This window comes from Myotis daubentonii, chromosome 8, assembly GCF_963259705.1.
Source record: "Myotis daubentonii chromosome 8, mMyoDau2.1, whole genome shotgun sequence".
NCBI lineage: Eukaryota > Metazoa > Chordata > Mammalia > Chiroptera > Vespertilionidae > Myotis > Myotis daubentonii.
This window is the reverse complement of record NC_081847.1, coordinates 71,133,632-71,151,684: the sequence shown is the minus strand read 5'-3', so window position 1 is coordinate 71,151,684 and position 18,053 is coordinate 71,133,632. Positions and strand designations below refer to the sequence as shown.

At 43.7% G+C, this 18,053-nt stretch overlaps 1 protein-coding gene across 1 annotated transcript in view; it reads left to right on the top strand.

The window, feature by feature from the left end:
• Window positions 1–6,594: 6,594 nt before the first annotated feature.
• HNF4A (hepatocyte nuclear factor 4 alpha) overlaps window positions 6,595–18,053 on the top strand; it is a 56,031-nt gene continuing 44,572 nt past the window's right edge. Inside the window, exon 1 of the mRNA XM_059706999.1 lies at window positions 6,595–6,753. Coding sequence (XP_059562982.1) covers window positions 6,705–6,753 — 49 coding nt within the window. The 5' untranslated portion in view covers window positions 6,595–6,704. The remainder of the gene's footprint in view (window positions 6,754–18,053) is intronic.

The window sequence follows — 18,053 nt, the reverse complement described above, 5'->3', positions numbered from 1 at the left end:
GGCTTGCCAGCCCTAGGTCAATTTCCCAAATGTTCTGGAAATGTAAGTGGCAACCTGAATCAAATAGTATATGTGAGGTCACATAGCTAGTAAAGAGCAGACATGGGATTCGTCTGCTCTTGTATCTCCCTTGACCTCAGTATTCTGGCTTGCTTCTGTTCCACCTTGCAAACCTCTGTAGTATATTATACTTTTTGAAGATTTCCACACCCCAATCTCAGTTGATTACTCATTTGTTCATACAGTCACCAACCATGAACGTTAAGCGCATGGGCTCTGGAGCCAGACTGCCTAGGCACAAGTTTAACCTAGCGGCTGGGTGTGCTTGGGGAAGTTACTGTGAGCTCTCAGTCTCATCTGAAAATGAGGACACTAATGGAACCTGCCTCAGAGGTCATCCAAACCATTAAGTGAATGTATGCATGGAAACCACTTAAAACAGTGCTTTGCTCATAGTAAGTGCTATAAGACTATCAGCTCTGAGAACAGTGGCCATTAATATAGATCAGGAGTGGGGAAAATATGGCCCATAAGCCAAATCCAGCTCTCTGCCTGTTTTTCTCAATAAAGTTTTATTGGAACACAGCCATGCTCATTTGTTTATATATGTTTTATAGCAGCTTTCAGGTTTCCACCGCAAACATGAGTAGTTGCAAAAAACTGCATGTCTCACAAAGCCTAAAATATTTACTAATTAGCCCTTTACAGAAACATTGTCAACCCCTGAGATCTGTAGTGTTCCTATATTCCTGGAGCTTATAATTCTAGAGGGACAGTTAGGCGTTAAAAAGAAGATGAATACAAATATCCTATATAATAAAGAGCTAATATGCTAATTAGACCAAACAGCAGAATGACTGTCTGAACGACCTTCCAGGTGAAGCCGGGGCTGTGAGGGCCGAGCCCCTTGCACGAATTCCGTGCATCCGGCCTCTAGTACTATTACAATGGCAGGAAGTGCTACCTGGAAGAAGAACGGGGAATTGCAAGAGTGTGTTCTAAACTGTAATGGGTAGTCATGGGAGTCTTCCTGCAGAAGGATGTTTTTTGGCGAAGAAGAGAAGCTGGTCAGGCTCTGAGGCAGGGATGACAATGTGGAGGGGACGCTGGGGGAGAGAGCACATGGCAATATCAGGGATTAAAGAAGACCTGCTGGGTGTTGAGGGAAAGGGAGTGAGATGATCCCGGTAAGGGAGGCAGGGGCCAAATCATGAACAACCTTGGAGCTTCACTTGAGGAAAATGGGGAGGCATAGCAAGATTCTAATAGTGGAATGACATGTCAGATTTGCATTTGAAAAGATAATTCTGGCTATATTAATGGGGAAAAGATTTGATGAGTGTAAGAGTGGGAACTGAGGTGGGAGGTAGGGGCATTTTGGTAATCCAGGTGAGAAATGAAGATGCCTTGAACCAAAGTAGTGGCATTAGAAACAAAGAGAAGTGCATATGTTTTTGAGATGTTTAAGAAGTGGGATTTGAGGGGACTTTGTAATGTTTGGGTATAAAGGAATCAAGAGTAGATGAGTGCACCATTTTATCAAGATGAAAAGTATAGGGGAGGAATTTTGATGGTAGCAAAGAGAAATTAGGGGCATATTATACTTGATATGTCTGTGAAACATATAAGTAGAGGTATCCAGGAGGTAATAGTAGGAATCTGGACTCCAGAGAAGAAATTTAGGTTGAAGATACAGAATTGGGAGGCACGGATATAAGGTGTATGGGTGGCCATAGGAATGAATGAGATTATGGGAAGAGAGATAATAGAGTAAGGAGGAAAAAAAGAACAGTAAATCTAGAACTAAACCCTGAGTAATTCCAGTATTTAAGGACAGGTAGAAAAACATGACCTGTCAAGAGATAAAGAGGAAAAGGAACAAAAGACTATTGTAGAATGGATGCTAAGGGAAGAAGTTATTAAAAGGAGAAGTGGTTAACTGTCAAATCCTGCTGGGGGTCTAGCAAAGTATCCATTGAATATTTCGACATGGAGTCATTCTAACTTGCCAGTGAAGACTGAGTGGTGTGTATGGAGGGGAGTGGGAGGCTATACTGTAGATAGGGAAAGTAGAGCTAGTGTAGAACGCTATTTTAAAAGTTTAGCAGCAAAGGGAGAAGAGAGCAGATGTAGTAGCTGAGCTAGGGAAAGACGTTATTGAGGGAATTTTTTAAAATATATTTTTATTGATTTCAGAGAAGAAGGGAGAGGGAGAGATAGAAGCATCAATGATGAGAGAGAATCATTGATCGACTGCCTCCTGCACACCCCCTACTGGGGATCGAGCCCACAACCCAGGTAAGTGCCTTGGACAGGAATTGAACCAGAGACCCTTCAGTCTGCAGACCAACACTCTATCCACTGAGCCAAATCAGGTAGGGTGAGGGATTTTTTTTTTTTTATAAAAAAGATATAATCGCATGTTTAAATATTGATAGTATTCTGCTTCTAAAAATTTGTCCTAGAGATATACTCCCCACCATGTGAGTCAAGACACAGGTATGAAGACAGTTGCTGTTTGTAGTGGCAAAAGCCTGGAAACAACCTAAATATCCAGCAACAGGACACTGGCAAAATCACTTATAGGATGTTCACACAATAGAATACTACACAGCTACTCAACAGAATGAGGTAGGTGTGCTGGTATGGAGATAGCCCTTACATACTAACAGTGGGGGAGCAAGTGGCAGAACAGTGTGTCCAATATGTTCTCATGTATTTATATGCATTTACATTTGTGTGTATGTCTTAGCTCAAGCTGCCATAACAAAATACCATGGGATGGTTTAACCAATGGTAATTATTTTTTCATGGTTCTGGAGGCTGGAAATCTGAGCTCAGGGTGCCAGTATAGTTGGAGAGCTCTTTTCTTGGTTTGCAGACAAGTGCCTTCTCACTGTGTCCCTGTATGGCAGAGAGAGAGAGAGCTCTCTCAAATCTCTTCTTATAAGGACACTAATCCTATCGGATCAGAACTCCACCCTTATGACCTCATTTAATCTTTTTTATTATTACTGATTTCAGAGAAGAAGGGAGACGGAGAAAGAGAGAAATAGAAACTTAAATGATGAGAGAGAATCATTGATTGGCTGCCTCCTGCATGCCCCCCACTAAGGGATGGAGCCTGTACCCCGGCATGTGTCCTGATGGGGAATCGAACTGTGACCTTCTGGTTCAGGTCAATACTCAATCACTGAGCCATGCTGGCCAGGCTCATTTAAACTTAATTACTTCCAAAAAGGTCCTAGTTTCAAATACAGATTGGGGGTTAGGGTTTTAACATATGAACTTTGGGATGACACAATTCAGTCCCCAGCAGTGTATGTGTATAATCTCTGGAAATATATACAAGAATTTGTTTAAACGTTTAATAGAGTTTGATGTGGAAACTAAGGTAAGAAAAAGGTTTATTTTTCATTATATGCTGTTTGTACAATTTTGTTAACATGTGAATTTATTACTTTGTTCATTTAAAACTAGTTTAAAACAAAATCAAAAGGAAAGATCACAGCACATGGTTAAAGTAAAAAAAAATTGATGATAAGAAGTGGTGATCAGGATGTGGAGCAAATAGGACAGTGATGGCGAACCTTTTGAGCTCAGCGTGTCAGCATTTTGAAAAACCCTAACTTAACTCTGCTGCCGTGTCACATATAGAAATTTTTTGATATTTGCAACCATTGTAAAACAAAGATTTATATTTTTGATATTTATGTTATATATTTAATGCCATTTAACAAAGAAAAATCAACCAAAAAAATGAGTTCGCGTGTCACCTCTGACACGTGTGTCATAGGTTCGCCATCACTGAAATAGGAGCTCTCTTGCTCTGCTGGAAGGAATGCAAGATAGTATAGCCACTTTAGACAATAGTTTGGGAGTATCTTATAAGTTCAACATAAACATAGCATACCATATCAAACAGCAATTCCTTTCCTAGAAATTTAACCAAGAGAAATGAAATACATTTCTATACAAAGACTTGTTTGTGAATATACATAGCTGCTTAGTTCATAATAGTCCAAACTGGAGACAACCTCAATGTCTATCAACAGGTGAATGGGTGGACAAGTTGTATTATATCCATTCAATGGAATACTACTTAGCAAAAAAAAAGGACATGAGCATAGATGAATGAATTTCACAAACATGCCAGACACAAAAGAGTAAATGCCATCTGATTCTATTTCTATGACATTCTGGAAAATACTAATATTCTAGAGTGACAGCAAACAGATCAATAGTTGCTTGGAGTGGGAGGTGCCTGGGGGGTTGATTGCAGAGGAATAAAGGGAGTACATTTCCCAAAGTTTATAACCCTGTGCACTTACAAAGGGTACATTTTTACTATATGAAATTATACCTCAATAAAGTTGATTTTAAAAGTCTAAAGAGGGAGAGGTTAAATATACTATAGGAGGAATCACACATAGTCACATGGGGCACCTGAGCAGTGGAAAGGGTAGGGTGCAGACCCATGTGGATCTGGAAAAAGGAGGTGAGCAAAGTGCAAATGTAGGTGAATTTTTGAGGGGAGTTGAGGCAGGTCTGGGTTTCAGGCTTCTGTTTTCTGTGTGAGGAAAGTAAAGTCTCATCCTGCTGAGGATAAGAATGGAAAAGGTTTGAGGAGAGGAAGGATTTGATACAGAGGTAGAGAAGAGAAGATCAAGGAGAAGAGATAGCAGAAGCTCTGTACCATGTGGAAGTTGGTGATTGTGAAACTGTGGTGGCTCCCATCTGTCCTTTGAGTGTTTTTTTTCTTTGCATTTCCTGGCTTCTGGTATGCAGGCATGATAAAAGCAAGTCACTTAGGTTCATTCAGGCTTGGGTTTTTGTCAGGTGGTTGGAAAGGATCAGAGAGAAGCGAGATAGAAACAGGGTTTGCTTTTACTATTTTTAATATATTTTTTTATTGATTTGAGAGAGGAAGGGAGAGGGAGAGAGAGAGAAACATTGATTGGTTGCCTTCTGCATATACCCCTACCATGTACCCCAACCAGGGATTGAACACACAATCTGGGTATGTGCCCAGACTAGGAATCGAACCAGTGACCTTTTGGTGCACAGGACGACGATCAACCAACTCAGCTACACTGGCCCGGGCATACACTGTGGCTTTAAAGTGGGCAAAAGGGAAAGAAGACAGGAAGGTAGGGATAAAATAGAAGGAATGAAGAACTGGGCACAGCCCCATTGTTCAGGGGACCAGAGCTCCCTTTGAGATGACTGAGCAAGCGCCCTGGAAAAAAGAGAGTGTGAACAGAGAGGAATGTATCAATTAGCTAGCATAGAAGTGGAGCAGTGCCTGAGGTGGGTATGTCTATTGGGGAATGACATCATTTACCAAAAACCACACAGCAAGATAATGGTAGGGCTAGGTGTTCTGTTCTTCTGAGTCCAAAGGTTTACCGCCTCTCTTTGGACCTCTCTCTAACATGAAGAAGACCTGAATCCCAAAACAGGCTATGAGACCCAACATTGGGATAATAGAAATGGGACTATGCCCCAAAAGCCAGGTAGCAGGTGTCTAGTATGCAAGCGAGCTGAAACACAGGCTGGCTCCGCATTCAGAGGCCAGAATGCAGATTTTGGCAGCAAGCTACCTTTTAAATGGGGAAGGAGACCAATGGGCCAGTGGAGGGAGTGGGCAGAATGTCTTTGGTCCGTGGGCTTGGAATCAGACCTGTGTTTCTCCATCCCTGAAGGCATGCATCAGTTTGCAACAATATTTTTAATATTATCTGACTAATGCCCATTTTCTCCATTAGCCCACAGGTCCCATGGGTGTAGGGATGATGTCTACTTTGCTCATTTCTATACCACTGGAACCTAACACAGAGCTTAGTATACAGTAGGTGCTCGATAAATATACGTTAGATGAAGAGGAGTTGTCATTCCAACCCATCTATGTACCAACTATGAGACTTCAAGCAGCAACTTTCGTCAAGGTTTATTTTAAATGTGGCAATGTAGCCTGGCCAGTGTGGCTCAGCGGCCGAGCATTGACCCATGAGCCAGGAGGTCCCGGTTCGATTCCCAGTTAGGGCACCTGCCTAGAGTCAATCCCTAGTAGGGGGCGTGCAGGAGGCAGCCAATCAATTATTTTCTCTCATCATTAATGTTTCTATCCTTCTCTCCTTCTCCCTTCCTCTCTCTGAAATCAATAAAAAATAAAACATATTTTAAATGTGGCAATGCCTATATGCATCTCCTAGCATCCAGTGGGTGCTTAATAACACGTTACAGTCCTCCACCCCCCTTTTCTCCTCTACTCCTCCCTCCCACCTCCTGCCACACCCATTCTGTGGAGTCATAAAACCCAACCCAGGTTGGACTCTCACCTCCCCATTCCCTCCTGGCCAGTCCTTTCTCGCAAGTTGGGGGTGGGGGAGCTGGTATCCCCTACTTCTGGCATCAGGTGTCTCCAACCCCAGAGTGCAGGACTGGGGCCCAAGTGGACCCCGGATCTCGCCAGGTTGTCGTTGCCATGGCAACAGTGACAGTCCCCAGCCACAGGTTCCCTAAGTGACTGGTTACTCTTTAACGTATCCACCCACATTGGGTGATTAGAAGAATCAATAAGATAACCGGGCGGTGGCAGCTGGCTGCACTCCTGCCTTCCTGGTGGACTGGCTCTCACTGCTGCTGTGTGTGGGGCCCCAGCTCCTCCATGCCCCCAGGTCTCCGGCTGGGTGGGTTCGGCCATGGTCAGTGTGAACACGCCCCTTGGGGCTCCAGTGGAGAGTCCCTATGGTGAGTGGGGCCAGCGCTTGGAACTGGGGGAGGACTGAATCGGGCGGGATCATGGTTAAGTCTGGGAAACCATGGGATGCCTCCTTATGTGTTTCTGAGGGGACCGAAGATCCTCTGAAGGCTCTTTTAGAAGGGCTGGAAGCGCAGGGGGGAGCATGTGACTTGCTTTACTAAGCTTCCAAACGGGGGCATGGCGGATTTGGTATGGGAAGTGCTAGGAGAGCCAGGAGAGCCTGCAGGAGTCCCAGCACAGTGGCTTGGCTCATTTCCGCCCAGAGAGACTGCTTTCCTGGGGATGCATACCAGGGGTTCTTCCAAAATGTCACAGGGGGTGGGGCTGGAAGCATCACCCCCACTTTGCCTGGAGGACAAACTAAAGCCCATGGAGAGCCTTGCTGGGCTTGGTTGTTGAGCTGGGTCATGGTCTAGGTGAGATGGGACCCAAGTGGGGAGGTGGCCAGCCCCTCTGATGAGGGCCATCAGCTCTGGATAATTCAGCAAGGGTTAGTGGTATAGAGCAATGCACAGTGTGGGGCTTGGGGAAATGGAAATGATCTCATGCTGGTGTGCAACTTAGATGCAAGGTTAGGGAGATGTGTTACTGATGGTGAAGGGTTTGGGCTCTCCTGCTGGGGGGCGGGGGCGGGGTGACTCCAAAATTGGAAATAACCCAAATGTTGGACCGTAGAGGCTGGGTAAATAGAGCATGGTGCATCTTTGGGATAGAATGCTCTCCCAGTGGTGGAAAATAAATGCAGGTCTGTGTGCAGACAGGAAAGGACCTCCAAGTTACATTAAGTGAAAAAGTAAGCTGGAGAATTGTGTATAGCATGTTACATTTCTGATAACAAAATGGATATGCGCATATATATGTACAGACGTTTATATTTGCATAGAAAATTAGTGGAAGGGCACAAAGAGACTGGTAACAGTTCTCCTGAGGGAGGTTCAAGAGAATGTCTCTTTATTTTACTCTTTTTTGTACATTTTGGATTTTTTTAAAATTAGGTGCCTTTTATAAACCAACTTAAATCACACATATGCACAGAGCTTGGCCTCTGGAACCCTGTAGATCTCAGTTGTAGTTCTGTGACTTTAGACAAATTATTCAACATTTCTGTGCCTTGGTCACCTTATCTCCAAAGTTGAGATGGAGTATTTTAGGATAACTAAAAGAAAGCAAGGGTGTAAGACCTTGGCACCACACACATGGTAAGGACTCAATAAATAGTACTTAATGTTGTCATTAGTGGAGGACAGATGGCCTCAAGGAAGCAGGGACTGATCTCCTGACTGCTCCAGGAGAGCTCTGATCCACCATCAAGCAGAAGTCTGTGATGCCGTGGCAATAGCAGAAGCTGAAGAATCAAAAAGAGCCTGGGGATCTATCCCACCTTGGGCTAGTCACTTCCCCTCTCTGAATCTATTTCCACATCTGTAAAGTGAAGAACAACAGGACCTATCTCACAAAAGGTGGTGCGATTAGAGGAGATTGCATAGCTAAAGGGCTGGGCTTGCCTTAGGTGCTTCATACTAATTTAAAACACAGGTGCAAGACCTAGTTAACCCTGTGGCCAGAAGACTCATTGTGGCTGGTCAGATTCTGGAGGAGAGCTCCAGGCTACAAGCCCAGGCTAGGGGCATAGAGTTCCTCCCAAAGGATAACATACCTACAGCCTCTCACCATATCCGAGGTCTGTCCACTCTGTAGGATGTCCACTCCCATCCCCTCCTCTGTGCAGTGCTAATAACATAACAAGTATTCAACAAACATTGGTTGGATGATTGGATGGATGGATGTTCTGTGTCTCTTTATTTATTCTCATAATAGTTGTCTAGCAACATCTCTGCTTTAACTTACTAGATGCTTGTATACCTCCCCATTAGTTGTGCCAAACAAAATGTCTCCAGACATTTCCAAATGTGTCCTGGATACGTATAACACCACTGTGTTGTAGGGAAGCAGGAATAGCTGCTGGATAGTGTCTGCCATGATTTCGCATACTGTGACTCCTATGTTGTAGTATTGGCTTTGGGTGCCAGGATATAGCCCAGCACCAAGTTCGGGGACAATCTTAGCCATGTAAGGATAGGATATGCTGTGCATATCTGTGTGCCAATCTGACTCCTGGCTTTGTTATATCCCACCCTTGTTTTCCTTTCAGTAAGCTTCCCTTGAGTATATATTTTGGCCCTTCGGGAGTCTGTCATTTTTGTAAGCATTTCAAATCTTGAGGGAAAGGTCAGTATTTGTCTAACTCTTCTTGTTATACTCCTGGCAGCCACAGTCCTGGCCCCGGGTAGATTTTGATGGAGTTTATATTATTCAATGAATGAATGAATGAATGAATGAATGAATATATAGATGGGTGTATAGGTAGATGGTTTGATAAATGGATATGATGTGTTGGTGGATGGATGGAATTGAACAGAATGAAATGAAATGGAGAGATAGATTGATGGATGATGGATGATGGATGGATGGATGGATGGATGGGACCAATGGATTAATGAATAATTGGGAAGATAGATAGGTGGGTATATGGGTGGATGGATTAATGAATAGATATGATGTGTGGATGGGTGGGTATGGTGGGGATGATGGATGGATGGATGGATGGGTAGATAGGATGTATGGATACCATGTGTGGATATGATGAGTGGGTGAATAAGTAACTAGATAGATGGGTGGATGGATGGATGAGGTGATGGATGGGTGAGTAGATGAAAAGATGGATAGATGGATGAGATGGGTTAGGCTGGGCTGGGATAGCAGTACTTGTAAGTACACAGAACAGGACCAGTAAGGAGACAGGGTGATTTGGCCACTGGTCAACAATCCTCCATCAGGGCACTGTATCTGTTTCTAAGTGCTAGATGAGCCTGGGTACATACTAGTAGGCCTAGTTCCTTTGATCAGAGGCTGTTGTCAGAGGAGTTTGGTTAAGTGGCCCACCCATTTAAAGCTATACAATGGTAGACACTTTACTTAAGCAATCTGATCCTCAATTCTTCATCCATCAAATGAACCTTGGTCATTGTGAGGATTCCCTGAGCTAATGAAGGATAAAAGGTAAACTATAAAGTGCTTTGTCTCCCTAAAGGGTTGATGGGCCCAAAGTAGGACAGGACCCCAGATGCTACGTGCTATGGGACTGTATCAGGCATCAGGCATGCTGCTCCCTCCCCTCATTCCCCAAATATAGTCTCCCCACCCTTTTCCCCTTTCACCCTGTCCACATCATCTTGCCATCCTACCTCAGTTTCAGTTTGATCCCCTATGGTTCAATGGGTCACAAACCTGGCTGCATGTGGGAAACTTTTTAAAACTGACCTATTTGGGGGCTCCACTTCAGACTTGGTGAAACAGAAGTTCATGGAATGACTTCCAAGAATCGTTAATTTTTTGTTAAGTTCCTTATATGATTTTGGCTATTGGGTCAGCTGGAATTCGGAAACCATTGCCGTACTTTGTCTCATTTTATAAAAGGAGGCTATGGATGCCCAGAGTGCCTCTTGTCTCTACTTGGAAGGCTTTTACATCTATTCATTGTTCACCTGTTCATTTCTTCAATGAACAACTACTGGGGACTTATGGTATGCAAGGCATTCTGCTAGGCACTGGGGAATGTAGGAGAATAGAACGTGGCTTCATATCTTGCGGAGTGTCCAATGTGGTGGGGTAGATAGACCAGCAGCAATCAAAGACAGTGCCGTGATATGACAAATAGGGCACTAAGGGAACACAAAAGGACTTAGGGAAAGGGGAAGGGAGAAGTCAGAGACCTCTGACCCTGGGCTAGTGGATTGATATCTAAGCTGAAACTAGAAGAAGAGAGGGAGGAGGAACAGCAAATACAGAGGCCGAGAGCCTGGCCATAGACCACACTGATTTTACTTACATTTGACTGCAACTAAACCAATTTTTATTGAAGTATCTTAGGACTTTTCTGATTCTTTCATGAATGATTTATCTTGTTCCTAAAAAGATTATGAGATGCCCCCTGGCCGGGTAGCTCAGTTGGTTAGAGCGTCGTTCCAATACGCCAAGGTGGCGGGTTTCATCCCCAGCCAGGGTACATACAAGAATCAACCAATGCTGCCGAAACCGGTTTGACTCAGTGGATAGAGCATCGGCCTGCGGACTGAAAGGTCCCAGGTTCGATTCCGGTCAAGGGCATGTACCTTGGTTGCGGACACATCCCCAGTAGGAGATGTGCAGGAGGCAGCTGATCGATGTTTCTAACTCTCTATATTTACCTCTGTCTCAGAGTGACCCAGGGATCCCAGAAGTGACCCTAGCCCAGAGTGACATTTATCACTTCTACTCACATTCTATTGGTGAGAACTAGTCACTTGCCCTTGGCAAGTGAAGAGGGTTCTGGGATATGTGGTAAAGCAGGCAGCTGTTTCCCAGGAATATCTCTAAACTATGGGGAGGGGAGCATGAATTTGTTGGTATACAGTTGATCACTTCTGCCATGAGGTCATGTGTGTTCGCATACACACACACACACACACACACACACACACAGAGTCAAATATGTATGTGAATATATAATTTTTGCAACAAATATTTTAATTAAAAAGTGCATAGAGAGATATGTAGTGTTAAAGCAATTGTGACAGAATGCTACCAATTGGTGAATCTTGGGTGTGAATACATGAGTGCTCACTGTACTGTTCGTTCAACCTTTAGTAGGTTAGAAATTTTTCAAAGTAAAATGTTGGGGAAAAAGTAATTATTAAAATTTGCTAGACCAATAAATAATATAAAATAAGAAATAAGTAGAATAAGACTTAATTTAAGCCTGAGTTTTGAAATGTAACTTTAATATAGGGGCTGGTAAATTTTTCTATAGAAGACCAAATAGTAAATATTGCAGTCAGATGGGATTTGTGGCAACTACTCAGCTCTGCTTTTGTAGCACAAATGCAGCCATAGGCAATAAACAAATGAATGGTGTGGCTGTGTTCTAGTAAAACTTTGTTTTTATTTATTTATTTATTAAAGAGGCACACTAGTCAGGCCCCAATAAAACTTTATTTGTAAAAACAGGCAGTGGGCCAGATTTGGCCCAGGGAATATAGTTTGCTGACTTTTGCTTTAAATATCAAATATTATTTTTAAAAAGCTTTTGAAGCACATATGTTTGGTTTTAGGCAGATATATTATTCCTATAGTGCAGTTCAACAGTATTCATAAGAAATTACAAATCAGCAGCATCCAAGCTGTTAGAGTCTCAAATCTGTTAATGTACCCTCACTGGGCTGGATAAAATAATTTTAGCACATTTGCTGTTAACATAATAAACCAGTTTCTTTTATTTTCATTCTTTGCCTTTTCTTTGAATAACAATATACTATTTAAAAATATTTTTGGTGAAGTATAATGTTCATCAGAAAAGAGCATGAGTTATTAATCAAAAATAGATTCATGAGCCTGGCCGGTGTGGCTCAGTGGTTGAGTGTCAATCCATGAATCAGGAGGTCACAGTTCAATTCCCAGTTAGGGCATATGCCCGCGTTGGGGGCCTGACCCCCAGTGTGGGGTGTGCAGGAGGCAGCCAACCAATGATTCTCTCTCATCATTGATGTTTCTAGCTCTCTCTCCTTCTCCCTTCCTCTATGAAATCAATAAAAATGTATTTAAAAAAATAGATTCATGAAATTTCACAAAGATTACCATATTATTTTTAAATGAAGTAAAATAGGATAGAAAACATAGTGTATATCATGTAATGCGAGTAAATTTTGCACGTGTAAAACTTTTGTTTTATTTCTTTACATTTGTAGACATTTATAGAATACTTACTAGGACTTTATGCATATTAACTCTTTATCTTCACAGGGACCTATGAGGCAGGTGCTATTATTGTCACTTCCATTTTATAGATGAGAAAATGGAGGCATAGAGGTTGAGTCACCTACCTTATAGTGTTATTGTGAAGATTAACTGAGATAACACATGGAAAGGCCTTAGTTCAGCCCTAACCGGTTTGGCTCAGTGGATTGAGCATTGGCCTGTGGACTGAAGGGTCCCAGGTTCGATTCCAGTCAAGGGCATGTATCTTGGTTGCAGGCACATCCCCAGTGGGGGGTGTGCAGGAGGCAGCTGATCGATGTTTCTCTCTCATCAATGTTCCTAATTCTCTATCCCTCTCCCTTCCTCTCTGTAAAAAATAAATAAAATATATTTTTAAAAAAAGAAAGCCCTTAGATCATGTACAGATGATATCAGCTGTGAATTATAATAATGATAATGGCATAATTATGCCAATGAAAACAATGAATAGTGACTTATCTCCAAATTGGGAAATAGTGTGTAAGATCTTTCCTATCAGCAAATGAACATCTTACACCTAAGACTGAAAAGTCAAGAAGTAGCAGCATAACCATCATATCTAGAAATACAGAGGAAAACTCCAGAGGCGGGAGTAGGGGACCAGCTAACACAGTTGTAAGTAGTTGCCTCCGGGTGGTGAGGATCAGGTTCAGGAAAGAGTGGCCAGCAACTACTGCTATAGAGTTTCAGCTTTATAGAACTATTTGATTTGTTTCAATTGTGTACCTATACAGCTTTGATAAAAAAAAATGTAAATTAAAAAGGTAAAGGGAATAATTAAATGCTTTTTCAAACACTCTCAAGTGTACCTGGAAATAAGAGTCGTGGGACAGAAAGCCACAGAGGGAAAAAGCAGAGTTAAAGCTGGAGGAGAAATTCAGGATACAATCCTGTTTAAAATGCCTGCGTCGTGTCACACTGAACAGAAATCTTGAGATCTTCTCCTGACCTAAAAGGCCCCTGGGGAACTGAATCTGTCTGTCTCCCTGTTGGCCTCTCCTGTCTTTCTCCTTTTTGCTCACTCCGCTTCAGCCACCCTGCTCTTTTTACTATCCTTCAACTATGCCACATTCCTGCCCCAGGGCCTTTGCACTTGCTGTTCCCTCTACCAGGAACACCCTTTCTCCAGATCTTCCCATAACTGCTTTCTTCCCATAGTTTGGGTCTTAGCTCTAATGTTCCTCACTGAGAGTGGCCTTCCTTGACCACCTAAATCTAAGCTGACCCACCTCCACCCATCAGTATCAACCTGTTATCCTCTACAGTGATGGAGTCTCTGCTGCATTCCTTGGTCTGTTTATTATTTGTCTCCTCCACTACAGTGTAAGTTCCATTACAGCAGGGTATCTGGCTGTCTTGCTATATCCTCATCATGCAGAACAGTGCTTGGCACACAGTAGGCACTCCATAAATATTTGTGAAACGAGCAAATACAGATGGGGAGAGCCGAGTCAGTGTGCTGAGTGGCTGGATGAGCCAGTGCCATGGGGAGGGAGCTACAGCCTCTGCCTGGGCCCTGCCCTGGGTAAACAGGCCTCCCTCTGCCCAGACAGCCACTGTTTGAGAACTGTCTGCCGCCGGACTGGCCAAGCCTGGGCTGCCACGCTGCCAAGGCCCCAGGACTCCCTGAGACAGGCAGCAGAGGCAGCCATACCTCAGACAGCTTGTGAAGGAAAGGGTGAAAAAGTTATCCCAACAGGCATGAGGAAGAGCCCGGGAAGTGGTGAGACAGAGAGCAGTTGGCCCTTCCTGGAGAGAGGCCAGAGGAGCTGGAGGGAGGCCCTGGCACACCCAGTGGGCAGTTTCCCAGGCAGGGCCTGGTGGCCAGGCTGGACCTCCAGGACTCAGTTCTGCCTGGCTCTGGTCTTGACTTACAGAGGGACATCAGGCACTTGCCACCTCCTGGCCTCAGTTTCTTCTCCTGTAAACCAAGGGACCCTGGGCAATCAGTAGTTTTCAAACTTAACACATTGCGGACCAGTAGTTTTATTGCTATCTTTACCCAGTGGCCAGATAAGTTTCTATTGAATGAGTACAAAAAACACACACTTTAAAATTAAATACTCATTGCATTTTGAAGTTATTTATTACATGTTCTTACAAGCTAGTATCTTTTTAAAGTATGATACTTTGTAAAACACTGTGTAATATGAAGCAAGAATTCTCGTGATCCGTCTGCAATGTGTTAAAAGTAAAATAAAAGTGGCATTCTTTCTTCAAACAAAATCTCACCGGAACCAGTTCACAGGAATGAAACAATGGAGGTGGGGGGGGGGGGAGGGCGGTGCGGGGAGGGGAGGATTGTGGAGGTGCAGGATGCTGTCCACCCCATAGCCCCAGGCCCTTTGGAGGAGCCTCACCTTGAAAACCACCAGAGGCCTTGGCCTCCAGGCTGGCTCTTCAGTGTGGTGAGGTGGTAGGGAGTGGAGCCAGAGGGGGCCACCTAGAGTCTTGTAATCAAACACAGACCTGGGTTCAAGCCCCGCAGTGTCATCTTAGGCAATTTACTCCACCTTTCTGAGCCTGGGCTTCCCCTGTCTAAATCTGGCATCATCACAAACAGCATCTTCTTCGTGGCGTCATATATTCAGCACAGAACCTGGGACCTAGTAAATTCTCAATAAGAATAGAGAAAAATCGATGTTGGTTATTAGCAGACGTAGCAGAAATTACCTCAAGACTAGTTCTTTGTCTTTGCTGTGAAGTTGGGAAAATATTTAACAACTCTGAATCTCAAGTTTCCTCCTCTGTAAAGCATGGTGAAGGTTTTTTTGTTTGTTTTGTTTTTTGGGTTTTTTTTTTTTAGAATAGTTTGTTGATTTTTGGAGAGAGAGGAAGGGAGAGGGAGAGAGAGAGAAAAACATCAATCAGCTGCTTCCTGCACGATCCCTGGTAGATCAAGCCTGCAACCCTGGCTGGTCCCTTTGACCGGGAATTGAACTGGTAACCTCCTGGTGCATGGGACAATGCTCAACCAACCGAGTCACACTGGCCAGGGCATGGTTAAGGTTTTGAAGAAGACCAGAGGTTGAGATCCGTCCTACCCAGTTGTTTTTTTTTTTAATAAAATTTGAATGGACTAATAACTTTTAAAAATCCCAACTGCCAGCTTCTTTCCAAAAATGGGAAGTTCTAGCAACACTGATTCCCATACCTACGAGGCAGAAGTCCGCCAGAGCTAACTTAGACCCGGTACTTTCTCTAATTTGCCACAGGCACCACCCTTCCTAGAATTCCTGCACTGAAGTCACATTAATGAACAGAACATTGCGTTTGCTATGCTGTTTATTTTTGTAGGAAAGTATGAAATGTGCTTATATGCCATCCGCTTGTTTCTGTTACCTACCTGGGCACTGAGGGCACTCGAGTGTGGAACCCCTGACTGCTAAGACCAAGGAAGCTCATTATTTGTGAGAGCAATCTATTTCATAGATTTACTATTTTTTCATGTGACTACTAGAACATTTAAAATTACATATGTGGCTCATATTATATTTCTGTTGGACAGTGCTGCCCTAGCCCCTCAGACTCTGTAGCAGTGACCAAGTTCATTGCTAACGCATCCTGCCTCCATTCCCCATTCTCAACAGACCAGTCCCAGCCAAACTTCTTGGGCTGGTGTCCCTGGCTGGGTTTTTCCCCACCCCACATTTATCTCTGATGTCCCCACCCCGGCTGCCTGCCTGTCTGTCAGGAGGGCCCAGGCTTCAGAACTCCAGGCCTGTCTTCTAGAATCTCCACTCAGGAAATCTCACCTCCCGCCCCCATCTGCAGCCATTGTGCTTCCTTTATCAGGCATTCACGTAAGACAATAGTCTATGTGAAGCTCAGATACACGCCATTCCTGTGTCCACAGCCTGCTGAACTTACCCCAAGGCCAGTGGTTTGAGGGGTGGAGCTGGGGTGGGGAGAGGCTTATTTTTCCCCCTCTCCAGGGCAAGTCACAGCTTTTCTGGAGATAAGGTGGACTGAGTTTGGGGGAGGGACGCAGATCCGTCTTCCGTAATGGTGCTGACATGGAGGAGATCATGTCCCCATCTTCTCTGGGGACAGGAGAGAATCCTGAAGGACTTAGGGAACCGGGAGGAAAGGAATGGCTCCAGGGATGAAGACCCCTTCAAATGGGGAGGCTGTATCTGGTAGTGGCCGAGTACATGTGTTGTAGAGTCAGGAAGACTTGGGTTAGAGTCATGCAAGCTGTCTGACCTTGCCCAGGACACTGTACCTCTCTGACCCTCAGTCTCCTCTTCTGTAAAACAAGGATAAGAATAGACCTATGCTAGCACAGTGCTTTGTACAGAAGTGCCCCATAAATGCTGGCTCTCATCATACCTTTGGAGAAAGGGCCACAGTGGCATGTACATTTAATTCTTTTTTTTATTTTGCTTCTGTGCATTTTTTGCAATTCTTCTACCATGAACCTGCTTTTAGTTAAATAATAAAGAGTTGAGTGGGGAAGAATAAGTGGAAATGTCATCCTAACTCTGGGCTCCAACGAGGGGTTTTAGAGCTGGAAACAGGTAAGAGATCTTAGAGTCTAAACTTCACACACCCATCTAATATCTTAATAAATTAAGGCCCCAAGAGGAAAGGTGATTTGGCCAAAGTCATCTAGCAAGTTACTGGCAGAGCCAAAACTAGAATGGTGACTGTGAGAATTGGAAGGGAACTTGGAGGTCACTGGGTCAGCCTTTCCCAAGGTGAGGCCACTCACACAAGAAGAATTCTACTGTTAGACGTTTGAAAAATGCTGGATTAAAGAAAACTGTACAAATTTCATTACCAGAGAACTGCTCAGAGCCTTAACACAGGACAGTTACTTGGGCACTTTAAGAGAGGCCTCCAGTGTGCCCACATTAGTTCATCACAGAGACCTTTGAGAAACATTAACACCCATGTAAGCTCTCCCTGCCCCCAAACAGAGGAGTGCTAGACTTAGGTACATTGTTCAATTTTTTGTTTTGTTTTTTATTTTTTGTTAATCCTCACCTGAGGATATTTTTTCCATTGCTCTTTAAAGTAGAAGGGATGGAGGGATGGGGAGAGAAAGAGAGACAGAGAAATTGAGAGAGATGTGAGAGACACATCAATTGGTTGTCTCCTGCACACACCCCACCAGGGCCAGGAATCGAACCCACAACCCTTTGGTGTGTGAGGTGATGTTCTAACCACTGAGAATACCAGCCAGAGCTAGATATTAAAAAACACACACAACTTTATATGTTAAATAGTATGATTTTACAAATTATAGTTCCAAATTATCTGTTACTGGTATATAGACAGTGAATTTTCTCTTTTTTTCCCAAAGTAAAAAAATATTAACAAACATAGAAAAGTATAGAGAATAGCCGAAACCGGTTTGGCTCAGTGGATAGAGCGTCGGCCTGCGGACTGAAGGGTCCCGGGTTCGATTCCGGTAGAGGGCATGTACCTTGGTTGCGGGCAGATCTCCAGT